This window comes from Zingiber officinale, chromosome 2B (assembly GCF_018446385.1).
Source record: "Zingiber officinale cultivar Zhangliang chromosome 2B, Zo_v1.1, whole genome shotgun sequence".
Lineage (NCBI taxonomy): Eukaryota > Viridiplantae > Streptophyta > Magnoliopsida > Zingiberales > Zingiberaceae > Zingiber > Zingiber officinale.
The window spans coordinates 131,104,108-131,123,268 of NC_055989.1; the positions used below are offsets into that span (position 1 = coordinate 131,104,108).

The 19,161-nt window shown below is 37.0% G+C and overlaps 2 protein-coding genes across 3 annotated transcripts; both read right to left on the reverse strand.

Annotated features, from left to right (window-relative positions):
• Window positions 1-203: 203 nt before the first annotated feature.
• Window positions 204-5,385, reverse strand: LOC122047229 (AFG1-like ATPase). Of its 2 annotated transcripts, none has more exons than XM_042608375.1 (15): window positions 5,200-5,385; window positions 4,227-4,539; window positions 3,885-3,973; window positions 3,694-3,794; window positions 3,446-3,568; window positions 2,828-2,897; window positions 2,639-2,725; window positions 2,491-2,556; window positions 2,308-2,400; window positions 2,147-2,203; window positions 1,927-2,055; window positions 1,749-1,839; window positions 1,532-1,620; window positions 596-789; window positions 204-500 (listed from the first exon to the last, which is right to left on the reverse strand). In XM_042608375.1, the coding sequence occupies exons 2-15, from the start codon at window positions 4,447-4,449 to the stop codon at window positions 398-400; spliced, it is 1,515 nt and encodes a 504-aa protein (XP_042464309.1). In that variant the 5' UTR covers window positions 4,450-4,539; window positions 5,200-5,385; the 3' UTR covers window positions 204-397. The 2 variants fall into 2 exon arrangements, with proteins under 2 accessions (XP_042464309.1, XP_042464308.1); XM_042608374.1 differs by having other exon boundaries at window positions 4,227-4,634.
• Window positions 5,386-9,528: 4,143 nt separating this feature from the next.
• On the reverse strand, window positions 9,529-16,493 carry LOC122047230 (thioredoxin domain-containing protein 9 homolog). The gene is made up of 4 exons (XM_042608376.1): window positions 16,340-16,493; window positions 15,992-16,264; window positions 9,953-10,111; window positions 9,529-9,871 (listed from the first exon to the last, which is right to left on the reverse strand). Exons 1-4 carry the CDS (start codon window positions 16,361-16,363, stop codon window positions 9,692-9,694), a joined length of 636 nt encoding a protein of 211 aa, XP_042464310.1. The 5' UTR covers window positions 16,364-16,493; the 3' UTR covers window positions 9,529-9,691.
• Between the last annotated feature and the right edge of the window lie 2,668 nt (window positions 16,494-19,161).

Below are 19,161 nucleotides of genomic sequence, written 5' to 3' on the forward strand. Positions count from 1 at the left end.
TGTGTTTCTAATGAAATGCCTAAACCCTAAAATGATACGAACGAACCTTAATTTACACAAGATTTGTGAATATGATCTTCAGCTAGGGCAACAGAAAATCTAGCTCGCATGCTATCAAGCTCGATTCGAGTGGGAGTGAAACCTACTGAGGGTGCTAATGTAAGTTAGGGTTGATCTTATTTTTTTAGCTTGAACAGGGAAGAAACACAGAAAAACTTGTAAATTATTTTATCATCCACTAAAACAACATTACTCTCAATTTTCCAGCCTCAATGAACAAGGTTTAAGGCTATGCTTTTCCTCTTATTTTTCCTTTTTTAGGAGGGATTCTAGTTTTCTGATCCACTCAAATGACATTTATTTTATCTCCCATTTAATGCTGAATTTATAGACAACATCAATGTCCAATGGAGGCGTTCAGTTGCATTTCTTGAGAGGCCTTCTCCTGCAACTTGGCATCATGTTGCTCTAAATACTCCTTGCTGTTCATCTCTGTCAATCTGAAAGAAAAAAAAAAGTTCAGAATGTCGTTAGGGTCTGATGTTGATATCTTCAATCTCCTCTCATAATTGATTACTCTAGGAGCATGCTTTACCTACTAATGGTGCGGTCCTTCGCGAATCCTAGCTCGTTGTCGACACAGAGGTCTAGATCATCTTTCTTCAGCGACCGTGAAGATGTTCTTGGGGAGATCTTCTGCGCGTCGCTGATGGTCACAATGCTTTCAAATAGTTCAACTGGATCTGCTTCGGCTGTGCATAGTAGTCTAGCCTTGTTTTCATACATCACCTGTTGGAGAACAACTTTAAGCATGAGATTGGAGGAGTGAATTGCTCAAAATGTTCATCCAAACTTTGTCAAGGGAACAACTCAAATTGCTAAAATGTTTTGTCGACAGGAATTCAAACACAAGAACTGGTGAAAAGATCAATGAAAGTAAATGAAGAAATCTGACCATGAAATTCAGCATAGTTGAGATATTTGGCTTTTAAAACAAGTCATTTATCTAATAATATGCATTAAAATCATGAGAAAGAACAATATAATCGGCCGAAGAAGAATGAGGCCAAGAAATTTTCCTTTCACCTACTGTTATAAAAGAGAAGATCAATACAACATGAGGTTGTTAATAGGAAAAAAACCTTCTTTGAAAAATCTCTATCTAGTGTCCAGTACTACATGGTTCCCCTCTTCGAGAACTCCTTGTGCTCTTGAGGATCATCATCTTCGTGATTTGACCCAGTAGGGTTCAAATAGATTGGCCCAAGGGGCCACCAAATTCTAGGCGCCCAAACTATGTGATCTATATGATCAAATAAATCCCGATCCTCAAAGAAAAGAGGAAGTGATATGGACAAAAAGAACAAAGTTACTTGGACAAATCTTATTTATTGATAACCTTAAACCAACCAATTGAATATCAATTAGTTCATAACCAATTATGTAATGTGAACCATGCATTAGCATAAGCAATCAAGGAGTAGCTCTGTAACTTAGATATCATAATGGCTTCACAAAATCTAGGACATACATCAACCAGCGTGACAAAGCGGTATGCTGCTGTCCTGTTGTGGATCCCAAATTTTGGTACACCTTCCAGAGCAAGTGTATGGAAATTTTCTGCAGTGAATGAGAGGGTTAGAATGTAAAGATCAGTTATAGAACAACATGGAAACATGACTGATCGTCAAAGCAATGCAATAAAAGGATTTCAATTTTTTCTACAAAATAAAAGAAAAACATCTTACTGAATAGACCAAAGTAGTCTGCTGCCCCTAAAGGTCTATCGCATAGGTCTTCAAATGGAAAGTGTGCACATCCATTAGCGCCTAATGGGACCTTTATAGGCGAAAAATGACAGAAACATGAGAGCTAGAAACTATAAAGGATAGTACTAATTCAGAAAATTTATGTTGTAAAATGTGCCTGCAATTTTCTGCCCATTACAACTTCCACGACTTGGGGCCCTGGTATCTCATTTCCAATCAAATGATGGAACTTCTGTTTGAGAAGACCAGGGTACCCCTTTCCGATAAAATAGAAGCCTGTCTCAGCCTGCATGGAAGTAATTGTATTTTTATAAGTGGAAGTTGTTGAACAAAAGAAAACATGGAGTGCATATTACTGAAGACTGTGCTAAACTTACAGAACCCAATTTCCGGTAGTCTGTTGAGGAACCAATAGCGTGATCAACACACCTTTCCTGTCACAAAATTTCCACCAAAATAAGCAGCGGGGTTCGTATACACTAATGCTAGAAAGAAACCTATAAGGTTAATATATTATGCACATCTATAGGATCAATACCTTCAATGTTTCAATAAATGGTAAAAAAAGATCCCTCTGCAAACCACCTTCATACAGGCGATCTGGAGCACGATTTGAAGTAGAGACGAGAACCTAAAGAAAGTCAGTAAAGAGACTCAGGTCAAGGTTGTTTCTGCTTTAATCTACCAGGAAAATTTGTTCAAGAAAGATCAGAGTGCATACAGTTCCTTTGTTGAACAAATGTCGAAAAAGTCGATTTAGTATAAGAGCATCAGCCACATCAGTTACCTGTTATTGACACAATCAAGACTAATTGAGCCACAAAAGCAAGAGTGGCTAGAGAAATATGTTGCAGTAAGGATGAGCGTACCATAAATTCATCAAGACATAATAGAATCGAATCGTCTGATATCTCTCCTGCAACAACCTCTAGTGGATCTGCTACTCCTTTGTGCATCTACAGTATGTTATTTTAGGCAGAGAATACAAACCATTAAGAGGGAAATTGTTTATAAAGCTCATTTGATTAGCGTTTGAACTTTATAGAGAATCAGCTCACCTGCAAGCGGCTATGTACATTTAACATAAAATCATGGAAATGAATCCGCTTTTTTCTCCAATTAGATGGCCTGCAGAAGATCAAACAAGAGTCAGAAAAGATCGATTAAAGGTGTGCATCACTAGTTGCAAAATTATGATAAGAGTGTTTTGTAATATTTTTCATCTGCTAGAAATAAACTGGTGTTTACTTGCATAGGAAAAGCATCTTATAGTGACTATAATTTAGACAAGATCTTCAAAGAGGAAATCTCAAATACCCGCTAGTTGAAGGAATTTAAGAACATATTAAAAATTATTTCTTGTGTGCAAAAAATATCCAAACAAAATCCATCTGACAGTAATCCCAAATTGAATGAGTTAGCTCCATACGAAAAATGTCAGCTAAATTCAATGTGTTTTATGGCCAATTTGAATTATTATCAGTAAAAAAACATTATTATACTCAGAATATTCATTTTGTTAGCATAAAATTACAGTTAAGCCTTCCTGCTCTTGTCACTATCATTCAATTGACAGTTTTAACCTAATTTAGTAAAGATCCGATACCAATCACACCAATAAGCATCAGAATGTAATTCATTAAAACAACAAGGATTGAAATCTCCAGAACACTCACAGTTGATCATAAAACAAGTCCATAAGCATTGTTTTTCCCGTGCCTACCCCTCCATACATGTATAGACCTCTGACCGGCGAATAAGAAGAATTTGGAATGAAACGGGACCACAACCACCTACTCCTGCAAGAAACCCAGAACCATTAACTAATTCATAGGAGACGAGATTGGAGAAACTAACTAAAACTTCAAGAGAAACAGATTCAAAAATATGATTCAAGCACAACGTTAACAAGCTCAAGTATTACCTAGTCGATTTCCTAGATGCAGTATATCTATCCAACTGACAACTTTCTTCGTGATCAACAAGCTCACCATAGAGTCTTTGCAGTGCTAGAACTGTGTCCACCTAAGAATACACATCAAATCAGAAATTAAATTCCAAAGAAGTAAAACAGATAGAAATCAGATACTGTATGTCGGAAATTAGCAGATATACCTGAAAACTGTCTCCATCAACAAGTTCCCCTGAGGCAATTCGTCTTTCATACTCCAGCAAAGGGCCAGCTCCTCCAGTATCTGGAATCACTGTGATTAACACAATTAATACATGTCAAAACAGAGAATATATGTCTCTTGCACTTAAAGGGATAGTCTCTTGGTTGCTCATAGCTGCATAGATGGTAGATCACACATGTAAAAGATCTGAGAGATACGATTAAACTACAAAGTATTAGCAAATTGGAGAAAATATTGTTATTTGATCTCTCTACTAGAAGTCAAGGACAAAGATCAATTAGGAGAGAAAAAGAGGAAGGAATGATAAGGCAAAAAAGAGAACCTCCAGAGTCGTATGCTGTGGTTGACATAAGCTTGGAAAGCATCATACTGTGGTCCAAACTATTCATTTCTCTGCTGCAAGAAACCCTCCTCAACTCAGCAACAGGATTACAAATAACCAACAATTTCCCATTTTTTCCAATTCCTGCGTGCAAAATCTCTCTCCGAAGAAGTCGGGATAAACCATGAACTTGCCCAAGAGCTCGACCAAACGATCTCATCATCGATGTATGACAGCTATGGAAACTATAGGTAGTTAAAAAGAAGTGCTAGAGTTAAGCGGATGAGGCTTTGACGGCGTGAAATCTTCCTTCCTGTGGCAGAAGCATGAATGATGATGCCCTTACGGAATCATGCGATTTGCAACAACAAATTTAGACACACTAGAACGAGAAGATCCCTCCTTTTGCTGTAAAGAGGAGGATACAATGAAACTTGGATGAAAAAGCAAAATGGAACATCGAACTTTATGAAAAGCCATGAAGATAACACCCAAAGAGGTAATAATAATAATAAAACAATGACAATGAGATTGCAGAAATGGGTTCAACTATTAGCACAATCATCAGAATCATATCAAAATGAAACCAAAATTCATGCCTATTTTAGATCCACATAATTTCTGACCTTTTCACCCCGAGTACCAATGATCACAATCTCAATAAACTTTAACATGGTCCGATCAAAAATATCTTAGAACCCAAAAATTTCCAAAATAAATTCACAAAAGAGGGAAAGGAAGGTCATTCTACCGCACAAATAAACATCAAAGAAAGAAAATTCATTTTAGGAAAAAAAACTTCATTGGGCATGCAAATGGTAGAAAGCAACTGCGACAATTCTAAAATAAAAAAGAACGAAACGGCACTAAAAAGTCAACCGCAATCAGTTTCCAGAAGCTTAATACAATAATTGCTCCGGCGACGTGTTTGCCAATCAATACGAGTAAACAAACCATCGAAGCAAGCCCTAACCTTAATCCTCCAGGAAACCTGGAATTAGATAGAAAAAGTAATTCCGCAAAATGGAAGAACTCCAGGGCCTATGGAACGATAATCGAAGTGGATTGCGCCGTCGCCGTAAGCTCCACCTCTGCCTTCGCCTCCAGCTTTTCCGATCTCCGTCGCCGATAAAGAAGGAACAAAGAGAGAGAGAGAGGGAGAGAGAGAGAGGCCGATTAATTTTTATTTTCAGAATTCGATGACACGCACTGTCCATGTGGCAACGGGGCCTACCACGTGCTGCCGTAATCTCCTGTTGGTATCGTCCCGATTACTGGCATGTTTACCCGACTCTTACCTCCCGCGGGTCCCGCGAGATTGTTGAGCGATGGCCAATTAGGAGAAGGCCACGATTACTGTCATGTAAGTTACGAAGCACAAAGCATCGGACTGAGCGACTCATAGTCGTACCGCGGCGGATTGACGGAGAGACTGTGGTGGGGCCGTGGCCCTGGCAAATCAGCGCGAAGAGTAAGTTTGCAGTGAGAGAAAAGAACATCCTCTGTTCCGGGATCATGTGAACTGAAGATCGCGTGCTGCCGAGGCTGAGGATCGTACGCGACAGCGATCTTACGGCTGGGAGCGGCGTGGTGGAGTCGCGTCCCGCGGCGGGAGGATCCGCTGTTGCGGGTCCAACACGGCGTCCTCACCGCAGAAACTCGCACACGTGTCATGCGACACGGATCATCTACTTTAACTAAAGTGCGCAATTGGAAGTTAGCCTTTTTTTTACAAAAACACGCCTGGATAATAAAAAATATAGAATTGAGCCTTGATAGCAAATATTCAAAGGGCACCTTCTATTTTTGTTATGGTAAAAAAATCTCATATTTTTAAATCTTAAATATACGCTTATTTTAACATAGTTATAGTATTTTTAAGCTAAGACTAATACATCATGAAGATTTTTATTATATATAGAATATTATAATATTTGTTTTAGTTTGGTCAAAATTATTTTAATTTAATAAAAATATTATAAAAATAGATAATTTATGATATTTTTCTAAAAAGATAAGATCAACAAAGTGAACCCACCCATAGTTGGTTGTCTTTATACATCACCAAAAAAAAGTAATTTGAGGTTGAAATTTAATTAATTTCCAACCAAGTGATTGGATTATTTTTTAATTCTTTTAACTTTACTTTTTAGTCTTTGGCATCATATATTATTTTAAATGGTTTCCAATTAAATAATAATTAACATGTTAAACTCCTTGTTGACAATGTTATTATATAAAATATAATTTCATGATAGACTAAAAGTCCTCCCAAAGTAATTCAAACCAAACAATAGTCGGTTCTTCTACTTTATTTTTAAGGATGAACCTTATCGTCATTCTTTTCTTTGCGGATTGAATTAGGTATGTTTTTAATAAATCCACTTGAGTGGCATGCGACATCAATAATTTAGTCATTTATGAACTTTGGTTCTAAATTTTAAAATAATTTTGTTTTGCCACAAAACATTTACAATATTTGCGTTAGCAAATTGTTTCTTTATTTGGAAACTTGTATGTTTACTTTTCAATTACTAATATTGTTAAATTATCAAGCAAAATTATAAATAAAACGATAAGAGTATTATATTTTAAGGACAAACTAACCGTCTTAAAACTCGGCGGTATTTAAAAACAAAAAAGCAAATTTGGGATCATAGTTTGTAAAATCATGATGTTAAATTGTACGATCGTATGATACTATGATCTTGAATTGTAATAATTGATTTTGAATTATACAAAATCGATTTTGTAGTAGAATCGGAGCAGAATCCGTAAGATCAAGTCGATGGAAACTTTGAAAGATCATGACTTTTAACTTAAATTGAACTACTTAACCTATAATATATTAAATCGAAATTCATTCATAAAATATATAATTAATTTTAAATTTTATTTTTAATAATTCAATTTTAGATTAAAAAAATATCATTTAAAGTCTCTTCGAAACCAGAAGTTTTTAAAATTTTTTATTATTTTTTTTTCATCTTTGGCACAGTTGGAGTAAGTTTTTGAGACTATTTAAATATTTGTTTAGTTATTTTTAGTTAATTTTTATCAAATATATTTTGTTGTTTCTTTTATCCAAATTGATAAGTTTTTTTTAGGTCTATTGTTTGATATTTGTAGAATCAACGGATGTTTAGAAGATTATTTCTATTTGTGTTTGAATCAAATGGTTCAATAATTTCAGTTAGCTCTTTTATTAGCCTTTAAATTTTATCATCTTATAAGTCAAGTAAATTTTTTTAAGTTAAATGTGATTATTATTATTATTGAACATTTTATATTATTTTATTATGGTAGAAAAATATAAATATTATTAGGTGTTAATAATGGTATTTAAATTATTAGTTAATTTAAATATATATATATAATTATTATTGATTTATTTATAAGTAAATGAGTGTGTTTTTTATATTTTTTAATTATTAATTAATTATGTATCATAAAATTTTAATTGGATAAAAAATTCTACCATACAATCTTAACCCATCAAATTCTAATCCCAAATTAATTCTGTATATGCTTGGGATAGAAGGGTACCCCACCTATTATTTAGCCATGTACAATTATCCAACTGTCCTATAATAATATTCAGTACTATTCGTATTATTATCTCCTACTTAAATCCTAAATTGGTTGTAGGTATATTATAATAACTGATCATATCCGAGAGCTAAGTCGACGGATGCCGGGGAGGTGGCGTTCTCTGTTGCCTTCGTGTGGTCTTCATGATGACGTGGACTTCCGGTGAACCTGCAACAAAGCCGAGCCGGGAAGGGGTTCCCGGCGACGACCCTCCGACGCTCAAGTCAGACAACGAGGAAAAGCAGAAATAGAGTAACGAAACTGTGGCTACAATAGATGAGTGATGCATACCTCCGTTGAAGTTTGGGGGTCCTTATATAGGACCCCTGGGAGGCACGTGCACGCTTCTCGAGGTATGCACGATTCCCAAAGCGTACCTCAAAATAGATGTGTCAGAAAAGTATATCTGACGCTATGCCGCAACCGTCCGAGCATATCTCTGACGTGACAGTGAAAATTTCCACTGTACGATTCTCTGTCTGGTCCGGCCGCCGACCATGCTGTCTGTCGGCAACACATATCTCGAGAAGGATATCTTCAGTTGTCCCCTTTGTCTCCTTCTGTACCTTTTGTCTGTTACCGTGCCTGGTGGATGAGCCGCTCGGCCATATACTCGGACGAATCGGACGCTCGGCATATCAGCCATCGTATGCCAACTCAAGAACGTCGGAAATCCGACCCGTGGCCGAGCTATTTCCGCGACGATCGAGGCGCTACCCCGGCCGGTCGACTAAGCGACCTCCCCGATCGGCAAGGTGCTAAGGTTGACCCTCTTGACTTTGGCTTTCGCGCCAACCTGGAAACTACCCCCGGCTGGTCGGCCAGGTGCCCCCCCCCCGGATCAGCAAGGTACTAAGGTTGACCCTCTTGACTTTGACCCCTACCTGAGTGGGCCCCCTTATTCTTACCATCGGATCAATAACTACAGTTTTATATTTACTATAATTATACTTAACCTATTCAAAAATAGTCATGTTGTAACAGTTATAATTTTATAACTGCTACAACGTGAATTCAATCAAATCGTAATTTATCTCTGTTCATCTATCATTCACATTGTGTCTGCTATACAATTATAAATATTACAATATGAATTCAATTTGCTTATCTAACAATCAGATTGTAATAGTTATAAAATCATAATTTTTATAATATATATAATAATTATGATTTTATAGTTATTATAATGTATCCGATCGATTCAAAATTTAAACAAGTGATTTAAATGAGATAAAATAATAAAATAATTTTTATTGAAGGATAGTTGAGTAATTGTACATTGGTTGAAAATTAAAATCGATCCTTTTAATTTTGTATTTTTTTTAAAAATAAATATTAATTTTTTATTCAGTAGAATTTTGGACCCGTTCGAGAACACAAGCGCGTCGCTGGACGCTTATTTTGGTCAAATTTGGACGTTAACGCTTACTTAAATATTTATATAAAAAACATTACATAATTATAAAAATCATGTGACGGACGACCTAACGTTTTAAATAATAATTGAACCCTCATATGTAATGTCTCATCATTATCTTAAAAAGTCCATCCCACTCGTAGGGATTATTTTTTGTTTTCTTGTTTTTTGTGAGAAATTCAGCATCCAGCTCTTGCGATTTCTTTTCATTTCAGAATTAAGTAGCTTATGGTAATATTCTTAAAATTCAGACGCAAATATATAAAAAAAAAAAAAAATCAGTCAAATAAAAAGTGATAAAATAATTTAATATTAACTAAGACTTGAAAATACATGAAACTTTTGAATCAATTGGTCTCGCCAATGGTTGAACAAGAACATAACTTCGATAAAGAGATACTGATGCGAATGTTTTGCATCTTCTGTTTGACAGTGAAAACATTCAAGCATATTTAGACTAATCCGAGTCAGATGAGTCGACCGTTTCTGCCTGGCGAATACTTCTCTTAGTTTTGCTGAACTTCGAGGGATGAGAAGGCCCTTCGCCGTCCAAGACAATAACTTGGGACTTGGCTAATCTCTCCTCCAGCTCTTCTGTGCTGAAGCCATCAGTGCCTCCGAGATCATCAAAGCCTACCTGCAATGCACGAACACGTGAAAACTCGCACAATTCAGTGATCATCCAGTCACCAGATGATGAAATTTTTGCACCACTAACCACATAATCCTCGACTTTGGCATTCTTTACGAGAGCGAGGGTTGGTAATACCACAATTCTGAGCTTCTCGGTTAGGAACGGGCTTTTCTCGGCATGAACTTTGATAAAGCGTGACTCTATGTGTTGCTTTGCGAGAATACTCAGGTGCTTGTCCATTACCTGCAAGCATCATATCGAAATAGGTGATTTCCAAAATCAAAAGAACCACTAGTTTGAACTGAAAATTTGATTGTACAGAATATGAATATTCCAAGACTGAACTGAGAAGACGAACAGATTTCCTCCCATATCGGCCCATCTTCCCCTTAAACACATACTAAGCGATCCAGGCAAAAGATTGGATCTAAGACTCTTTCAAAATTTAGTTGTGTTAAACCAAGCTAGTATTTCTTTAAATACAACGATATAATTGTTGGTCCCTTTGGAGGCCGGCAAGAGGGGAGGAGTGAATTGCCCTACAAAATAAAACCAAAAACCCTTCTCGGATATTCAACTAACTTAAAAGAACTTGTAATTAAAAAAGCAGAGACTAATTAAAACAGAAAATAGACACAGAGGAATTACTTGGTTTGCAATCAGAGGATTGCTAATCCAAGGCAAAGAAGACGTACTAATTGATTCTCCTCTGGGCGGAGTAGCCTCTTACAGCGTTGAAAGCACAGAAAGAAATAACACAAATGAAAGCACTGGATTACAAGTAGTTGTTCTTTATTAATAATTGCTTCTGGACCAAGGCTATATTTATAGTCTTGGTCCGGGCGCCTGGAAGGGTTCCGGGCGCCCTGGGGGGATAAATTTTATCCCCCAACGATCGGATCGAGTCAAAACTCGATCCTGTTGAAAAGTCGATTCCAGGCGCCCGGAAGGGTTCCGGGCGCCCCGGTCGGTTCCGGGCGCCCGGAGCCCTAAGGTCAACATAAATTGACTTTTCGACTCCGGTTCAGCTCGTCTCGATCCAACTCATCTCGGTCCGGGTCTGTTCACTCCGGCTCCGTTTGCTTGGGTGATCTCGGCCTTCCGGAATAGGGCTCACCCGAACTCATGTTCCGGCCTTCTCCTCGAGCAGCCTTCCTTCCCGGTTTCTCGTCCCTCGAACGCCGCGCACGTTCTTCTCGTCCGCCGGTGTACTCTTCCGCGGTCACCTCGTCCCTCGGACGCACCGAGCCTGTCGGCTCTCTCCCCGTGTCGTCCTTCTCGTTAGCCGCGTCTTCCGCTCGACTTCCTGTGTTCCTAAGCTCCTGCACACTTAGACACAAGGGTTAAACAATGCAGGACCTAACTTAACTTGTTTGATCACATCAAAACACCTCGGGGTTCCAACAATCTCCCCCTTTTTGATGTGAGCAACCCAAGTTAAGCTAGGGAAAAACAGATACAATAAAAACAATTTATTTGCAATTAAGTCCAAGGATATTTCATAAAAAAAAAATTTATATACCTCCCCCTAGACTTAACATTCTTCTCCCCCTTTGATCACATTAAAAATAGGGGTTCTTTAAACAAGTCTAAGGTAAACAAAATTTTAAGTGAATTTTCAAAAAAAAATTCTAAGGCAATTAATATTAATTTGTAAGGCAATGTTTCAAAAGAGAATATCTAGTTTAATTAAAAAAAAATTCTAAGTCAATATTCAGAAAAAATTTTAAGTTATTTTTCATAAAAGATTTCTAAGGCAATTTTCAAAGGAAAAATGTATAAGACAATATTCATAGAAAAATTTCTAAGTTAATTAAAAAATATCTAAGTCAATAATTTTCAGAAAAAATTTTAAGTTAATTTTCAAAAAAAAATTATTATTTTTTAATTATAAATTAATTTTAAATATTTTCTAACACAAATTGAATAACTCTTTTAAAGCATTAGGTAAATTAAATTAATGTTTTTTCAGTTAGTCAATTAAACTTTTCATTTCGATACTTGGCTTCCAGGTCGTGGCGAGGCACTAGGCCTTCTTGGTTATTGGAGCAACAACCACTTCCTTAGACAAAGCCTCATAAAGAAATTAGTCGTTAAATTTCCTTGCTGAAAATGCTAAGTCTAAATTTAAATTAAACAGGTTTTTGGAACCCAGTAGAGGTTCCTACCTAGGTTAACCAAGTATTTCCTAGGTACATAGATTTTTGATATATTTCTAATTTGACTTTGATGAAATCTATAATACCAATTTAAACCTCTATAATTTCTAAAGGTAGAAATATTTGAACTTTTATATTTTTTCAATCTTTCTATTTCTTCTTTTAGTTTTTCATTTTCAATTTTCAATTTACCAAAATCCTCTATAAGACATGATTTTGCTAAAATTCTTTTTGTTTCCAAAATTTCATTTTTTAATTTGATATTTTCATTTTCTAATTTATACATGGATTTAGTCATTGCCTTAATCCCAGAATAAAGTTGATCAGGGGGTAAAATGCATACCTCACTTACCATATCGGACTTGAAGCCTGAATCTCCCCCTGCTTCGCTGCCTTCATCTGAGGTCGCTCCCCCTTCATCGATGCTAGGTTCTGATGAGCTTTGCCCTTCGTAACTTGCCATCAGCGCTATCCCAGCATATTCTTGAGCTTCTGACTCGGATGAAGAAGTGTCGTTCCAAGTTGCTTTTAGGTTGTGTTTCTTGGGTGTCTTCATTTTGACCTTCTTGAGTTCTGGGCAGTCTTCCCTTAGGTGTCCCTCCTTTTGACACTGGTAGCATCGTACCTTTCTTCTACATTTTTTATTCTTTTTATTCTGCATTTTAAATTTATTAGATCTAAAAAACTTTTTAAAGTTTCTTACCATGTACGCTTCTTGATCGTCTTCGGAGTCTGACTCGGGTTCATCCTTGTTGGTTGCGTTCAAAGCCATAGTCTGGGTTGTGTCCTTTGATATCTCTGCATATCTAGTTTCGTGTAATTCAAAGGTAGAAAACAACTCTTCTAAAGTACTTACCTCCAAGTCTTTTGAGATGTAGTAAGCATCGACGATTGATGTCCACTCCGGAGTTCTTGGAAACGTGTTGAGCGCGTAGCGTATAGTGTCCCGGTTTGTTACCGTTTCACCAAGGTTTTCGAGACCAGTAACTAGTTCTATTACCTTTGCATGTAGACCGGCTACTTTCTCACCTTTCTCCAGACGGATGTTCATCAGTTTGTTGCGGAGGATGTCCCTTCTAGCGAGCTTTGCTTCGGACGTACCTTCATGGAGTTCCAAGAACTTCTCCCAAAGTTCTTTAGCAGATAAATAGTTTCCAATGCGGTTGACCTCTTGAGGTGGTAACACGCTCAGCAGGTGATGTTCCGCACGGCTGTTTGCTACCGACTCATTCTGCTCCTTCTTTGTCCAATCGCTCTCTTCTTTTTCTTTTCCATCTTTATCTATTGGAGCTACAAAACCATATTTCATAATAAATCGAATTTCAAAATCTGTTTTTAGGAATACCTCCATACGACGCTTCCAGTCTGCGAAGTTCCCCTCGAATTTTGGTGGGACGATGCTTGGTCCGGCCATCTTGTTGCTTCGATCGGCGGTTAGTCCTCCTGAAGCGCCTTGCTCTGATACCACTTGTTGGTCCCTTTGGAGGCCGGCAAGAGGGGAGGGGTGAATTGCCCTACAAAATAAAACCAAAAACCCTTCTCGGATATTCAACTAACTTAAAAGAACTTGTAATTAAAAAGGCAGAGACTAATTAAAACAGAAAATAGACACAGAGGAATTACTTGGTTTGCAATCAGAGGATTGCTAATCCAAGGCAAAGAAGACGCACTAATTGATTCTCCTCTGGGCGGAGTAGCCTCTTACAGCGTTGAAAGCACAGAAAGAAATAACACAAATGAAAGCACTGGATTACAAGTAGTTGTTCTTGATTAATAATTGCTTCTGGACCAAGGCTATATTTATAGTCTTGGTCCGGGCGCCTGGAAGGGTTCCGGGCGCCCTGGGGGGATAAATTTTATCCCCCAACGGTCGGATCGAGTCAAAACTCGATCCTGTTGAAAAGTCGATTCCGGGCGCCCGGAAGGGTTCCGGGCGCCCCGGTCGGTTCCGGGCGCCCGGAGCCCTAAGGTCAACATAAGTTGACTTTTCGACTCCGGTTCAGCTCGTCTCGATCCAGCTCATCTCGGTCCGGGTCTGTTCGCTCCGGCTCCGTTTGCTTGGGTGATCTCGGCCTTCCGGAATAGGGCTCACCCGAACCCATGTTCCGGCCTTCTCCTCGAGCAGCCTTCCTTCCTGGTTTCTCGTCCCTCGAAAGCCGCGCATGTTCTTCTCGTCCGCCGGTGTACTCTTCCGCGGTCACCTCGTCCCTCGGACGCACCGAGCCCGTCGGCTCTCTCCCCGTGCCGTCCTTCTCGTTAGCCGCGTCTTCCGCTCGACTTCCTGTGTTCCTAAGCTCCTGCACACTTAGACACAAGGGTTAAACAACGCAGGACCTAGCTTAACTTGTTTGATCACATCAAAATACCTCGGGGTTCCAACAATAATTTGCATACCCACAACATATTGCTTTGGAGGGAAAAGATCAAACATTTACTAGCCATTAAAAACTACAAAAACAGCCAATTGTGTAAAATTGGATAAAATAATGTTTTTTTTGTTAAAAAACTTTAGATGACATGAAGCAGGACAACAAACTGTTTCTTAAAAATTAAATACAAGATAGCATGATGTGATCAAATAAGTCGATGGTCACATTATGTAGGTTAATGAGGGTAATTGGAGAAAAGAAGCTGATGCAAATAGATCCATAAGAGAATACTCCAGGAAAAACAAACAATAAAAGTTGCAACGTAGCTAAAAAGCTTATCGAGTCAAAATTTGAGGATAGAAGTAATTCGAGTCAGATAACCGAACAAGCCAGTGAATTCATGAAACAGTGTGCTATGTTCAGATGTCTAGGTAGCTAAAATTAACACAAAGGAACTCAGAAGTACATAATTTTTGTGAAACTTTCAAAGATCATGTGGTAAGAATTAAGAAAATAAATCAGTAGTTCAAGACACTAATCAATAATATAACAACCTAACTCAACTTAAATCACAATTAGTCAAGACAAAATTCAAAAGTGACACAAAATGGTTTAAATATATAAATGGATGACATGCTTACTAATCAAGTTATTTCATCAAAAAAAAAAACTAATAATGTCATATAACTCAACTTATGACACAATTAACACAGCATAACACAAATTGTCACTCTTATATTCCTACACAGTGATTACAAGTATCGTGAGTGTGCTTACATTAAAGTACAGCCCATTTTTCAGGCAGATTTTTCTTTTCCTTTTTTCCCTTTTATATGGACTTTTCTCTTCCCATCTTTTTGGACAGTCCTGAAGCAAGAGTACCTATATTCCAATTACCTATCTGTAATATATATCTCAAGTAAGCTTAGTCAGTTCATGTGTTAGATTTAAGTTGAAAAACCAGTCGTATCCAGTTTGCCCATACACACGATGTGTTAAGAGCATAAATGCATCAGTTGACCTTTTCCCTATCAACTTGATCTACTGGTATTGATGGTAGATTGTTTATTTTAACAACAGGAATAAACAAAATGCAGTTTAGGATAACTCTCCGGCTTAAAAAACCTAGTCACATATTTAACCTGGCCATAGACTCGTGCAATCTGCTCCTCACGAAACTAGCAAGGCCACTTGAATAATACTTACTTTATCATCATATTCATATTAATAGCTAAGAAATCAGGATATATTCAGTGGTGATCTAGTTTAACTACTCCATCAAAAAAGCAAAGATTTGCAGCCCTCGGGTTATACAGATGAACATTTTAGACTCGTTCATAATTCCATTAGGCTCAGTGGAACACATGCTCCAGTTTCATAGGAATGTATTTGCAAGAAAGTTTGAAATCATCAAACTAGGAAAAGAGCATAGAGATGTGGAGATCTAAAAATAAATCATTTTAACCAGCAAAATCATCGTTATGCTTATTCATTGCAATCAATTAATTTTCTTCAAATGGTACGTTGTGCTAGCAACCATTTCCCCCTGTAGCTCCCAAATTGTAATTTTGCTAAGGAAAGGAAGGAGAATATACCTTGCAAGGCCAGTTATCGCGGTAGAAATGGCAGACGACGCGGTCACTAGCCTTGACGGCAGCGAAGAAGTCCTTCTCGGAGATCTCAGAATACTCGCCATGGCCGAGGGAGACCCACTGGCTGCGCTTCTCGGCCATCTTCTTAATCTGCTGCAGCCTGCGCTCCCGCAGCGCTTCGATGTCGTCGAGGTCCAGCCGATCCAGCGCCGCGATCTCCTCATCGATCTTGTCCTCGACGGCCTTGGCCACCGTCAGCAATTGCTGCTCGATGATCTGCAATCGCCCACAACCCTAAAAAAAACTCGCGCGGAGAAAGACAGAGATCTAGCGCCGGAGTGAGCAGCTCACCTGCTTCCCTAGCGTTTCATTCATGACGCAACGCGAATCTGAACCCTAATTCTTCCGGATCGGCTTCGATCGGAACAAACGAGCGAATCCTGTTTTTTCACATTGCACGGATTAAATAATCGAAGCATCTCGAATTCTCAAATTTGTTTTTAGATTCTTATTTCGAGTAAAAAAAATATGCTCAAAACTAGTTAAGCAAAAAAGGAAAAAAAAAATTTATTTTTTCCTAAATTTAAAATAATTTTTGAAAAGTACACCTTTTTTACCGATCGTTAAGGAGTGCGTTCTTACTATCCTACTTCATTACGAATATGGAATCTACCTCTTTTGCTAATTAATTTTAATAAAAATTAAAATAAAATTAGATTAATATTTTTTTACATTAAAAATAATTTCAAATTTTATTAATAATTTCTACGGACACATCAATCAGAGATTTAAAATGTCCTACCATGACATACCCCGGGGTCATTTTTTATTAATTAATCAAGAATATAGAATTCGAAATTCAGTAAAAATATTCTAATTAATTAATTAAAAATCTAAAGTTATTTTTAATCTCACATCTTAGAATTGACAACACTAAAGCTTTTACAAATATTTTGGGTGGATAATGATAAAAAATATACTTTTCTCAGTTTTTTAACTAATATCAAATATAATATTAAATTAATTTTTTATAAAGGAAAATTTGTTACAGTAGCTTGCTATTGAAATTCTCGAGCGTCACCATATCATTGCACTATTGTATAGGTCTTAATTTTTATGAAGGAGAGTATCTTATCCGCATATGTTTATGTATTATATTACACACATAACTAGGGCAGAGCCACGTGTACATGGGCGGAGCCACATTGGGGCTAGGATGGGCTCCAACCCCATCAACTTTAGAAAAATAAAACAAAATAAATCATCCCTATATTTTTTTCCTTAATTATTTCCTGTTTCCCGCATGCACTTTCCATTAAATCAAAATTTTTTATTTTGTTTAATTAAATTTCTAAAACACATGTCAATTTATTAGGAATTTTAATTAAATTAAAATTTTATAAACTCCACGCAAGCAACCTTTTATTTTTCCTCTTATCGCAGAGCCACAAGTGTCTTCATCCCCCCGAGGTCGGATCCTCTGGACTACAAAGTGCGATCCAGAGGATGGATCGCTTCATTCATAGGTGGGAATTCATGGATCCCATTTGTTATACAGGTAGGGTCCACGAGATCCCACCTATCAGTAACCCCTGGTCCAGGAGTGGACCAGGGGTTGCGGTCCAAAGGATCCCGGTTGTCGTCCCCCCACCTCCTTGTTTTTCCTCTTATCCGCAAAGTCGTAGGTGCAAAAGATTTTAATTTTGATCCTCTTTTTTCGTCACTAGGTTTGAGTAGATCTATTTATTTTTAGAATGGATTTCCTTCAAGCAATAGAGCTCCTTTCTCGATGACGTAATCTCTCAATTTTTTGAAGATCTTTACATTATCATTCATATGATATTTTATATTCATGTCCTATACAGGTATTCGACAGTAACTTGACAAGTACAAGCGCGGCATCCTTTCTCTCGAATAACACACGATATCGGTACGACTATTGTCGTAAGTATATTTTCTTTTGATATTATCTGTATGAGTCAACTACTATTTTTTATTTTAATAAATTTATTAATAGATTTATTAATTAATTGATTAGTTTTATTTAATGAGTTCGTTCAACGAAAGTTGGTTGAAAAAATTGATAATGATATAATAATTAATGAATTTGATTCTAAGAAAAATTGAAGAGCACAATTTCAATAGCATTTTTTGCTCTATGCTTTAATTTTGAATGTATTGAATATTAGATACTATTGTTCTATAATTTCGAAAAATTAATAATCATTTTTTGTTTATATTTTTGAATCAATTAATTTATTATATCTCGATGATCAGCCCCAGGTCAATTTAGATTCTGGCTACGCCCCTGCACGTGTAACTTTGGTGAGGCAATTGTCCTACCTTAATTTTTTGTAAGTACCCCTAGAGATGTATAAAATTATAAAAGTATTAGTCTTGACTCACTAAAAAAATAAAGGCAATACTAAAAAATTATAACTATTTTCTATAGGTCAATTCTTCTTCTTTCATATCTCTCCTTGCATTGCCCTACTTAGGTGGCGTTTGATTTTCTCCTAGTAATCAGAATGAGAATGAGTGTCATAGTATTGTGGAATGAGAATGATTATGAGCTTGGATATCATTCCTAAAAATAATGTTTGGTTAATTGAATATTTTCAATCGGAATGAACTTAAATTTCCTTTTTCACCCTTAGAGGAAAATAAGAGGAAAAAAAATTAGATGGAAGATAAAGTTGAATGTGAGAGAAACATATGATGAGAGAGAAAGTGTGATGGGGAAAAATGAAGAGAGGAAAAGTGGCATGAGAGAAAATGAGGAGAGCTAGAGAGCGTGATAGGTGAGATTAAGAAGAGAAAAAGTATGATGAAAGAGAAAGTGTGTTGAGAGAGAAAGAGTGATGGCAAAAAATGAAGAGAGAGAAAGTGTGATGAGAGAAAATGAGAGATTGAGGAGAGAAAGTATGATGAGAAAGAAAGTGTGATGGGAAAAAATGAAAAGAAGGAAAGTGTGATGAGAGAAAATAAGGAGAGAGAGTGTGATGAAAGAGAATGAAAAGAGAGACAGTGTGATTAGAGAAAATATGGAGAGAGAGTATGGTAAGCGAGATTGAAGAGAGAGAAAATATGATAAGAGAGAAAGTATGATAAAAAATGTGAGAGAGTGTGCGATAAGAGAGAATATAGAGAGAAAATGGTAGAGAATATGTGAT